We start from the raw sequence: 12,500 nt of genomic DNA, 5'->3' as shown, positions 1-12,500 counted from the left end.
GCTTGTATTTATTGTGCAGTTGGAAAATGCATGGCTTTCTCTGATAATTCATGGGTAGTAAAAAGTTCTTGATGAATCAAAAGAAGATTATTTGACTATATTTAAATTGCAAGTAAGAAAAATGGTAGGGTTTAAATAGGTAATGTTGATATATCTGATGTATTTTGTTGTCAGCATTTTTGGTAATATATGATTTGGTATTCATTATAGTTGGTAGATACTATGTAACTTAGTGATTAGTGATCTTTGCTGTTTATATTTTTATTTATTTTGATTGTTTGAAAGTAATGATATGACTTATAGCAGATTGTCATTTTATGTTTTTTTTATTTCTGATGGATTGGAATGAGTGATCTATGCTGCTGCTCCTGCCAATGCTGGTATCTTGCTGATGCTTTTTGTTTTTTGTTTTGCTTGTACCTATCTGGACAATTGCCATTTTATGCTAAACGTAATTAAGAGCGTAATCTTTTATTTAAAAAGGATTATAACAGTATATTTATTTAGATTAAGAACTGTTCTTCAGTGGAGGTGTGAAGCTGTTCAGGAAGCACAGAACTACACATCTCAGTGTTTTCAAGTTTGTAGTGCATTCAAACGACAGTAGGCCTCCTATTTTTTTTATTCTGCTCCAAGGGATCTGAGGGCATTGTTTATGGCATTGTTATAACTGAACCTTCATGCCCATAACCTGAAACTCTTTATTACAGATTTGATGGTGTGACAGTCTAATAAAGTAACCCCTGTCATGGATGTGCATCAGAATCAGAGAGGCATCATTGAATTCCTCCATGCAGAAGTGGAATTGCCGCTTGATGAATGTTTATGAGCCGATGTCAGTTGTGTCAGTATGGTTAGGAGATGGGTATACTAATTCCAAAGTAGTGATAGAGATGTGAGTGACAAACCACGCACCAGACGACCACGCACATCCACCATTCCAGAAAATGAAGTACTTTGATAAACATATCCACACTAATCAGCGGATAACAGTGAATGATATGCATACAGAGTTGGATATGGGTGTGCACCAACATCCACATTCAACTCTTCATGCACTTCATTTACTGTTATCTGCTGATTAGCATGGATAAGTTGATCACTTCATTGGCCGAAGTGGTGGCTGTGCATGGCTGTTTGGAGTGTGGTTTGTTACACAGCCTTAGCTCTGTAAACATTCACCAAATGCCAATGAATGTCAGTTGGTTCCACTTCTGAAGCATCTCTGCTTCTGATGCACATCCATGACAAGGGTTACATTATTGGCTTGTTATACCATCAGTATCTGCAACAGAGAGTTAAAAATTTCAGTTATGGGTGTGAAGGTTCAGTTATCATAAAAATGCCATAAACAGTCCCCACAGATCACTTTGAGCAGAATAAAAAAAAAAATAGGAGGCATTACTTTTGGAACTACCCTAGGGTTATACACATCTCTCTACAGCTAGAGACTTGAAATGAAGTCTTTGAAATTATTGTCAGAATATACCAGTTACTAGTGAACAGTATAATTTTTAACTATTCATTTGGAATGCAAGAATTTGTTTTTGGAGATTTTATGGTCTGCTATTTTCAGGAAAAGATAAAGATCAAGTGTATGAAAGAGAGAGAGAGAGAGAGAGAGAGAGAGAGAGAGAGAGAGAGAGAGAGAGAGAGAGAGAGAGAGAGAGAGAGAGAGAGAGAGAGAGAGAGAGAGAGAGAGAGAGAGAAGAGGAGGGGGAGTGGAGGGAGGGAAAGAAGGAGAGGAATAAAGGAAAGATGGAAATTAGGAGGGAGAGAAGGGAGGGGATAGAGAGGAGAAAGAGAGGGAGAGAAGTGTAAATAGAGAGTGGGGAGGGGAGATCAAGAAGAAAAGAGAGGAGAGTGAGAGAGGGAGAGAATTATTTTTATTTCCTTGACATCTTAATCTTACTCTTTTCCAGTTATATCACAGAAGTAGTCATGTAAGAGTATTTAGAACTGTTTTGCAAGGTTTCCAGCAGTATAGTGGTCTTTACTTTGTGATATACATGAGTATATTTCTTGTTAAATTAAAATTTTTGTTGATGACATTGCAAAAGTAGTGCCATTTCAGTATTCATGTACTTAATTTATAGATAATTTGTATTTATATCTGTTGCTTATCCCAGAGACTTGATAGTAGAAACACTAAATTGGATTCGGGTAGAGGCACTATTTGTTACAATTCATAATTTTTGTTCTTTTCTGTTCTTTGAGTATTGTTTTGTATTTCTCAAAAGCTTTATATTTAAAGAAACTATTTTTGATGGCTTATGGTAAATTGCATTTAACTATTGATGCAATATGTTTTGAATATCTTTTGATGATTTTGTGATACAAATGTTTTTATTATTACTATTTTTTTAACTAACCAATCGGTTTTGATATGTACTTACTTAATGTCATTTTACAGTGCATGAAATTGCAGTGACCATTTTGATTTTTCATTTGTGCGTGTGTGCGTGTATACGTGTATATAAGTACATATGTATACACACATATTGATATGTACATACAGGCACACATATTGATATGTACACACATGTATCAAAGATTAGGTTCAATTATCTTGTATGTATCTTCATTTAATTTTCAGTCTATTCATATCTTCTTATCCATTATCTGATCAAAATCTTTTATAATTTTCCATTTACTGTTTTTATGATATTTATCAAAGTTTTGGTTTACTGTGTTAATCATTCTCCATCACATTTTATTTTAAAGTTGCCATTATATTGTTTTCATATCAATTTACAGGTGCGAGGAATGTTAGGAGAGACAGATGATGCAAAAGCTCAGCATCTGGAGAAACAGGTTGGTAAAGAATTTTTTTTTGTAAGACTGAAAGGTATTGTGTGCCTTATCAATCTCCTTGCTTCTCCTCCATCCTCTTCTCTTTCCTCTACAATCTCTCGCATTTCTCCTTTAGTCCTGCTTTTCTACCTCTCTCTTCCCATTACTTCACCTCCCTTTCCCTTTGCTCTACATTTTTCCTCACCCATTCCCATGCATTTCTTCCTCCTTTTCATCTTTGTTTCAACCCAGTTTTCTTAGTCTTCCTCTTCCCTTTGCTCTACATTTTTCCTCTCCCATTCCCACGCATTTCTTCCTTCTCTTCATCCTTGTTTCAACCCAGTTTTCTTCCTCTTCCCTTTGCTCTACATTTTTCCTCTCCCATTCCCACGCATTTCTTCCTTCTCTTCATCCTTGTTTCAACCCAGTTTTCTTCCTCTTCCCTTTGCTCTACATTTTTCCTCTCCCATTCCCACGCATTTCTTCCTTCTCTTCATCCTTGTTTCAACCCAGTTTTCTTAATCTTCCTCTTCCATTTCTTCTGCATTATATCCCCATTTCCATCACTGACTGGTTACCCACACTTCTCCCAGGTGGTAGAGTTGTGGGACCGTGTGTACCAGGCATGGGTCTCGGCCCATCCAACCCCTCCAACTAGCCCTAAGGTAACTTCTGAGGCAGTGGCGCTCTCATTCGACACTTTGGTGGATGGACTGCGTAAGACTTCAGGTAGGTTGAGATTCTATGAAAGTTGAGTCTTTTTTAAGGAAGTGGGCATGTAATGGACCAATTGTGTTTTGTTGATGGGTTGATATATAATCATTTGTATATGATCATGGTATTGATATGATTTCTTTTCAGTCATAGATCTCTTAAGGTTTGTATATTTGCATCTTGATTATAATCTTGTAGATTATGATAATCTCTGGCAAGTGGATTAAGCAGAGCTAACATTAATGGGGTGTTTGGTCCCTGTTAGTTGGTTATACTGATTGTACTTTAGCTCTTTTGTAATGCCACCATTAATTCAGTCATTATGGTTTTTGCAATTGAAATGCAAGGATTGAGCAAATCAAAATGTGGTAAGGATAGATATAAAAATCAGAAGAAGAATAAGATAGTTAAAGGGCAATTATGAATTTATGTCCATGTATATGTGAAGGAAATATGATATTCACAAATTAAGATAATCTAGAGTAAATGAGACAGGCATAAATTTTCAGTTCTTTTACGGTCATCACCTCTCAAGACTAGGAAACTATATAAGGAACAGTGTCAGCAGTTTTTATGTGTGTATTTTTGTTGTTGATAGATCTGTTACTAATCTTGATGTCATGCATGTGCTAAGTTTATTGGCTAATCAATGCATAACAGCAATCATTTTTCAATTGTGCTCACTTTCTCAGGCCCAGGAGATGTTTTTTCAAGAACAGGTTAGTTTTGTATCTGATATTTCAAGCATGCTTCAGTATAAAACAGAAATTAAAGATTTAGTTAACAGAAGTAAATAAGTCTTTCAGATACTAAATTATAAAAGCTGCCTGCATTTGAGATACCCTGAAGACAAATTTAATCAATTCAGTAATTATTATGTTCTAAGAGTAGATTTGCTAATTGAAAATATAGAGGAGATCCTCATCTGCATGTTCTCTGTATGAGATATAAATAATTCAGTACAGATATTATAGCTGAACACGATAATCTCTCAAGGAAACTGGAGAGGCATAGAAAGAAAGAAAGAAAAAATAGAGATGGAAACTCCAAACTCTTTGTTTTGATCTCTGTTTTCGTTCTAATATTGAGATTAAGGAAACTTTTGCTCAGCGGGAAGTTTACAGACGTGCAAATATTTAACACACACACACACACACACACACACACACACACACACACACACACACACACACACACACACACACACACACACACACACACACACACACACATACACACACACACACATACACATACACATACACACACATACACACATGTATATGTATATATGTATATATGTGTGTGTATGTGTATGTGTATGTATATATATATACTTATATATATATATATATATATATATATATATATATATATAAGTATATATATATATATATCATATATATATATGTATATATATATCATATATGTATAAACTTCATAAATGTATGAGTATATATGTATATATGTAAATATACATATATTTAATTGCATTTAAGGTTTGGTGAGTTTCTCCTTTCTAAGTGAAGTCCTAAAGGATAACCTTGGGACTGTGGTCAGCGTCCTAGAGTCTGTGTGGACAATCTTGCTGGGCAACTTGAGTCTGGCTGTTTCTGCCTTGACTGCAGCTGCCTCCCTCCTCCTGGGTGGTTCCTTGTCTCTGCTAAATGCTCTTATCAGTGTGGTGAGTAGTCTTTTGCTTTTCAGTATTGGGACAATTTGAAGTGATGATGGCTTGACTGAGGAGATTGATGATAACTTGGTATATGATTATATACTAGGGAGAGAAAAAGAGAGTGAGAGAGAGGAAAAAAAAGAACGTGTGTATGTGTCTTTATTTGTTCCATCAGTTGTATAAATGCATTTAATAATGTAGAAAATTTATGATTGTGCAGGTTGTCTTCATGTCATCACTTTTCTACGTACTCAGCGCCAGTGGCTCTGTTTACAAACCTGTGGCAGTTCTTGGCAATCTAGCACCTGGCCAGATGAACCAGTATGGATTTGAGACTGTTCTTTTAGCTATAAGCACATCTATACAGTTTTGCTTGATTTCTGGAATTCATTATAACAATTATGTATGTGTGTAATGTTCTTTATTTTTGTTTTCTCCTCTCACTCTTTAGCCTTGGAAAAGCAGTTGAAGATGCTGTAAATGGTGTTTTTATTGCATCTTTAAAAATGGGAGCATTTTATGGAATGTGGACGTGGTTACTTCATTCACTGTTCTCTACTAATGTTGTCTACATTCCATCAGGTAACTTATAGTTGGTCATTGGTGGAAAATAATTTTAGAGAATTTTCTAGGTTTAGGGATTATATCTTATGTTATGAACCACAGCATCTCTTTGCTCATGAATTGAAGTTGAAATATTTTCTACCTCTCATATGATGGGGGTATAAGTAAGGGATTGAAGATAACTAACAATCTTGACTGTATCCAAATCAGAAGGTACTTATTGCAACTGTTTCTTCCCTCAGTGTTAGGAGCCCTGTTTGGTGCCGTACCACTGGTGGGCACTTATTGGGCTGCATTGCCTGGGGCTTTAGAGCTCTGTTGGAGCCAAGGATCTCCTACCTTGGCACTGCTCCTCTTTGCTGCACAGCTGCTGCCCATGTCATGTGTTGATACTGCCATCTATGCTGACATTAAAGGGTATGGTAAAGCATTTATTTTATGTTATTTTAATTTTTTCCATCTGTATATTTAGAATACTCATAGGTATCAGCAGTATATTTTGTGTGTGAATTCATAGTTCCAAACAGAGGATTCACCTTAGAATTAATGCTGCTATGTACAGATTTACTGTGGGACACAATTCCCATTGTATGATCACACACATTCCCCCTTTTCCACAGAGGTAGTCACCCCTACCTCACAGGCCTGGCAGTAGCTGGTGGCATATTCTACTGGGGTGCAGAAGGAGCAATTCTAGGACCCTTGCTACTATGCATCCTTAAAGTGGCTACCAATATCTATTCTTCACTCATTCAATCACCAGCAGATATCACCAGACGTTTTGGTAAATTACGGAGGTAAGTGTCTTCGGGGAAGTATAAAGTAATTTTTCTAGGCTCTTCATATATTTCACTCATGTCTTTATTTATTTTTTACAGCTTTGTGTGTGTGCGTGTGCGTGTGCGTGTTGTGTGTGTGTGTGTGTGTGTGTGTGTGTGTGTGTGTGTGTGTGTGTGTGTGTGTGTGTGTGTGTGTGTGTGTGTGTGTGTGTGTGTGTGTGTGTGTTTGTGTATGTGTATGTGTAAGTGTAAGTGTAAGTGTAAGTGTAAGTGTATGTGTATGTGTATGTGTGTGTGTGTGTGTGTGTGTGTGTGTGTGTGTGTGTGTGTGTGTGTGTGTGTTTTACGTGTGCGTGTGTGTGTGTGTGTGTGTGTGTGCATGAATGTGTACATACATGTGCATGCATGTGCGGATGTGGGTGTGATTTTATTTATGTTTATATTTATAAAAGGATTATATATACATATTTTTAAAAACAACTTCCAGGTGGCTGCATCTTTGCCTAAGCTTTGAATTTAATCTGTTAAAAAAAAAATTGCAGTATGCCCAAATAACACCCATTAGAAGATCCTAACATATATATCCCATAGCAAATCAAGTGACACTTTGTCTATAGAAAGTACCAGTACAAGAGAAACTTAAGGTCTTGATGATATTGACCTTACTCTGGGATGAAGTAGCTAATGAATTATCTAACAGCTAATGAGTACTCAAGGCCAAATTCAGCAATCTCCCATTAATTAAATATTGAGGTGCAGTGATTTTTATATGTACTTCTGCTAAGTTTAAGCATAGTACTTCAAAACAGGTAGCACTATTTCATTCCTAGTTGGCAATTGCAGAGCGAAGCCCTGTATTATAAAAGTAATTTTTTTTATTATCATTATTTTTTACAGTTGTCAATAATGAATCATTTTCATTTTGGAATTATCCCGGTATAAACATTTACCTTAAAATATCACACAACTGGACAAGGGCAAAAAGAGGGGCAGAGCTAATGATATCATTGCTTTTAGCAAGTGAGGGTGCACTGTAAGATTTCAGATATAACTAGATACATAATTATTTACACAATTTACTCAATGTTGTTATAATTACCATAAGTACAACAAAAATTCAATTCTTTTTTTTTATAACAAAGTGTTCTGTGTCATAAACAGTTGTCAGAATACTCTAGGGGCAAAAAAATATGCTTGAGTTCAGTGCACTAAATCAAAGTGGTGCTACTTGTTTTGTATATACTCTGAGTTTGAGGGTTGGAATCTAGTGGAAGGTGTAGGTTACTTATCATTTTCAGCATATGCATCACTCCTTTCTCAGTCTCTGCTTCTTTCTTCCCGTCTCTTTGTCTTTTTCAGTCCCTCAGTCTATCAGGGTCTCTCAGTCTGTGTATGTCTCTCTTTCTCTGCTTTGTTCAGTTTATTTCAGTCAGTGGCCTTATATCAGGTTTTGGTGATACTTGCTCAGTAACCACATTTTTGAAGGTGCAGAGGCAAGGTGGTAGAGCTGAATATTACAATTTTGACATGGAAGGTGTTGAAACTCTTGATTAGCATTAACACTTTGATATTTAGGTCTTTTTAGACTTTCTTTGGCAATACTACTTTGGAGCTTCCATTATTTTATTTTTCACAAGTATAGAGAAAGGATGAATTCTGAATGGAATAACAGTTGAGAAATCATTATGTTTTGATTATTATTATTATTTTTTTTTACCTTTTGCTTAATGGGAGGAATCTTTTTGATTGTGTACCTAAGCTTATGCATAGACAGGAATTTCACATTTTGTTGCAATGCTTGACATAATACATGGATATGATCAGAATTATTCTTTATGCAAATAAATAACAAATTGTAGTAAACTCTTCTGTAGTGAATCATAAGTTCTTTTCACAATTGGTAATCACAATTTCATGAGGTGAAATCAGGGATTTATTTTCCAGCTGGAACTTTCTAAAAGGACATCTTTTCCACTTGTAAAATTCATACAAAAGCCCTTGAGTCCTGTGAATGGATCCATTTTAACAAGTAGTGGTGCTGAAGAAAGGTAGAAGATATTTTAAGTAGTTTGTAGATGAGGGTCCATAGTCGCCCCCCAAATATTGTAACCAGTTTGTTGCACAAAGACTTCTTCTAGGTTTTTATTTAGAATGGTATTGGATAGTTTAGTATTTTCATGTTTAATTTGATATCTTTAATATGACTTTTTTTTATTTTAACAAGATCTGCCAAAATGCAATCCATATTTGACTGATTTCTGAAGAAGTTGCATTGCAATTTTGGGACAAGGAATATGGCTGTTTTTCTTTTTTCGTCTGCTTTGTGCACTCAAGACATACACTTTCTTTTTCAGGAATCCTACTATTACCTGAGATCATTTATGGGACTAAGGTAACTTTAGATGGTTGTTGGATCTCTTTAATAAAAGATTTTTGTTCACACAGAAGGATCAGTTATAAGAATATGATATTGTCCATATTCAGCACATGAAATAGACGTTATTGTCTTAGAATTTCAAGGAAGTGCAATCTGTTGACTGACTCATCTATATCATTTTGTTTGACCCAAAGCCACCAGGGATGGCAATTATGGACATGCCATGCCCACTGTGAGTTTAGCTTTACATATAGATTGCTCCACAGTTACTTGGTCACAAAGGAGTCAATTACTTGCACCACATACCTCACCCGTTTACTCTTTTCCTTGATTTCTGGAAATATTCTCTTCTGCCATATGTTGCTATTAGTAATGTTGATAATATATGATAATTATAATGTCTAGAATAAGAAAATGATCATCAATAGTGATGGCATTAGTAGAAAAAAAAATCTTGAAAACTCAAGGAAAGGGAAATCAAGTTAGGGCACAAGCACTATTAATTGAAACCTTTGATGGCTGAGGATTTGTGGAGAGACATTTCAGAAAAGAAAACTAAATAGAATATTATTTTTTTTCTGGTGGCTTGGGAAATGTATCAGCCTATTTTTGACCCAGGGTATTTGGCTCAGAAGAAATAAAGAAAAAAGTTAGAGAACAAAATAATCCCTACACTTCTAATGTTTTATGATAAATTTTAGAACAGTATCTAGAAAAATTCACCTATGTCCTTTCAAGTTTTTAATTTTTACAAAATCTCTTCCCTCTGTGCAATCATATACTGTATATATGGATGTATGCACAGTAAATGTACCTATGTGAGGCTTTGTAAGTGTATGGGTATACAAAAACACATATTGTACACTAATCTGTGATATATAAAGTATGTCTTTTTTTGAATGGCTGTTTAATAAAACATTGAGTTCAAAATCTGAAAACCCTTTGTTAAAGCCACATTGCAAATTAAGTAATTTTGTTTTATTTTTGGACTTGCTCTTATCCATTTTATTCATTGTATTAATTTGGTGTTATGTAGCCTAGTTGGGAATGACTGTTGCTTTGTAGCTATTAGTGAATGCAGTTGGTATCTTACACGTAGTGCAGATAATGGATCATTTACTGTAATGTATGGAGATTTGATGATTATTGCTTGCACATTTTTTATAAGTCTTATATATATGTGTATTCTATGTTTTCTTCTCTCTCTCTTTCTCTCTCTCTCTCTCTCTCTCTTTCTCTCTCTCTCTTTCTCTTTCTCTTTCTCTTTCTCTCTCCCTCCCTCCCTCTCTCTCTCTCTCCCTCTCTCCCTCCCTCCCTCCCTCTCTTCCTCTTTCCCTTTCTCTCTCCTTCCCATCTCCCTCTCTTCCTCTCTTCCCCCCCCTCCATCTCTCTATCTCTCTTCCTCCCCTCCCTCTCATCCTCCCTTCCTCCCTTTCTCCCACCTTCCTTCCCTTCTCTTCTTTCTACATCTCTTCCCTCCTCCTCTCCATCTTTTCCTCCCTTCCTCCCTCTTTCCTTCCATCTGCTCTCCTTTTTTCCCTTTATCCTGCTATACATATTTATTTTGTTTCCTCTGGAAAGACAGTACAACCTTGAACTGATGGTTTCTGGTCTTTTATGGGCTGATGTTGACATTATTGTATTGTTATTGTATTGCACCTCTATTTTTTTTCAGAAGTCTGAGTGACCTGCACTTATAAGGAACAAGGAAAGCTAAGAACAGACTGTACCATCCGCTCTACAATCTCCAGATAGTTGCTTCTAGCTTTTAAGAAGAGCTTTTGCCAAAGTGTTTGCAAAATTGGTCAGATTTATTCCAAACTTGTGCCTTTTTTTGGTAATGTAATGCCATATGTAATGTTGTTATAATTGAAATGTTAAAAGCTTGATAGGCGAGAGAATTATTGTAAATTTTAGCTTTTGATATTTAGTTAAGTTATCCCGAGATTCTTGAGGTATCTCCATGTCCATTAGGATCATACTATTTTGCTTTGTAATCTCATTTAGTAAATTAATCAAACTTAATGTTACTGTTAAGGTAAAAGGTTGTAAATCAAATATATATATATATACATATATATTTATATTCCATTTCTTATTGGATCTGGGTCTGAACTTCATATTTGTTTTTCTTTTCTTCCATATGTAGATAATAATACTTATATGATAATAGGTAATCATTGATTCACAGAAATGGTGCTATTAGTATGGTCTCTCACAGCGGCAGGTAGTGTTTTTAGTGATGACAGCTTTAATTAGTTATCCCTTCTATCAGGGCAGTAGAAATGTTGGAATAACATTTTGTTTTACATTTACTTTGATGATTCTCATTCTTATTCTTATTAGCTGAAGGGATTGTAATGGTGAAGTTAGTGGTCTTAATACAAGTTATTTTGATTATGAATGAGGGAAGGACTGTGAAATGTACTTGAAGTTTGTGTTGTGGGATTGGAAGAAAACAAAGATTTACCTTTGTAATATTATGATAACACACATGTCAAGTGCAGACTCTAATTCACTAGGGAACCTTTGGTAGTTGAAATTTGATTTTTCAGTCCATTTCTTTCCTTACCTTTTTTAAGATAACAGTTGTACTTTGCTAAACCATATTGCTATATATAGACATTTTCAAATTAGAATGATGATCCATCAGTGTTTCAGCTTGCTTTATATGAATAGATTGTCATTCTTCAAACTTTGATAAATTAGGATAGTTGTTTGATCTACAGGAATCTTAGAAATTTTCATTTTTTAAAGGTTGGAGGTTAAACCTAACAAAATATGCAAGTGAAATTTATAGGATGGATCTAGTAGTGCTCTTCAAAAGTATTTCTTACTATTTAGAATAGTAAGTCAGCCAGGAGCTGTTTTTAAGAATGGTTTTATAAGGACAAATGTGATTTACTTTTAGATGTTCTTGTAAATTTCACTTAAATCAATCTAAGGCCTACCTGGGTAGAGACCCCAGTAAAAAAAAAAAAAGAAGTATTTGATTTTACAGAACTTCATCATCTTTGCAAGTTTCAGGCAATTGGGTCATGTGGCAGTGTGCAAATTTTATGACGCTTGTTGCACACTTCAATCCATAACATGGGCGTTATGTATAGCATGTTTATTCCTCCTTTTATTATTTACAAGCATCCTCTCTTAACTGTTGTATCTCATATTTATTGCATTTCTTCATGACATCTGATCTGTCACCTTTCATTTCCTTTTGTTTCGTCTTTCTGCAGCATCTTTTTCACTTTTCCTATTAGGTATGTAATGTCTATTAAAAGTTAAAATAAGGAGGTTCATCATTTCTTCAGTTATACATTAATTCATCATAATGTATCTGTGTCCAAAGATCTTTTCTAGGTATTTTCTGTTCTGACCAGTTAAAAATAGGATGGCACTTCTGGATACTGTTTCACATATTTTCAGTCGATGGAGTATTAACTGGATGCTCTCTTTTAACATTAATATGATTCCTCTTACTCTTGCTTACAGCCTAGAGACATACAGTTCAAGTAAAAAGATTCTCTGACATGTTCAATTTTTTATTAGTGTCCCTCATGTTTTCTGTGCTTCATTTTTTTTCTCTGATATGATTTTTGTG

General features: G+C 35.1%; 1 protein-coding gene across 5 annotated transcripts in view; it reads left to right on the top strand.

Annotated features, from left to right (window-relative positions):
- Positions 1-12,500, top strand: part of LOC125047300 (transmembrane protein 245-like) — a 31,340-nt gene that overhangs the window by 18,547 nt on the left and 293 nt on the right. For 3 of the 5 annotated variants that reach the window (XM_047645558.1, XM_047645563.1, XM_047645550.1), the window contains 9 exons: positions 2,758-2,814; positions 3,387-3,522; positions 4,200-4,226; positions 5,007-5,191; positions 5,403-5,503; positions 5,634-5,764; positions 5,989-6,163; positions 6,367-6,543; positions 10,578-12,500. The exon at positions 10,578-12,500 is cut by the window's right edge and continues 293 nt beyond it. In XM_047645558.1, coding sequence (XP_047501514.1) covers positions 2,758-2,814; positions 3,387-3,522; positions 4,200-4,226; positions 5,007-5,191; positions 5,403-5,503; positions 5,634-5,764; positions 5,989-6,163; positions 6,367-6,543; positions 10,578-10,602 — 1,014 coding nt within the window. In that variant the 3' untranslated portion in view covers positions 10,603-12,500. Of the gene's footprint in view, positions 1-2,757; positions 2,815-3,386; positions 3,523-4,199; positions 4,227-5,006; positions 5,192-5,402; positions 5,504-5,633; positions 5,765-5,988; positions 6,164-6,366; positions 6,544-8,879; positions 8,918-10,577 lie in introns of all 5 variants that reach the window. The other 2 variants (XM_047645571.1, XM_047645579.1) reach the window with 2 other exon arrangements.

The sequence above is a fragment of the Penaeus chinensis genome, chromosome 4 (assembly GCF_019202785.1).
Source record: "Penaeus chinensis breed Huanghai No. 1 chromosome 4, ASM1920278v2, whole genome shotgun sequence".
In the NCBI taxonomy this organism is placed as follows: Eukaryota; Metazoa; Arthropoda; class Malacostraca; order Decapoda; family Penaeidae; genus Penaeus; species Penaeus chinensis.
The sequence above is the reverse complement of the archived record's forward strand: the minus strand, read 5'-3'. Positions and strand labels throughout refer to the sequence as shown.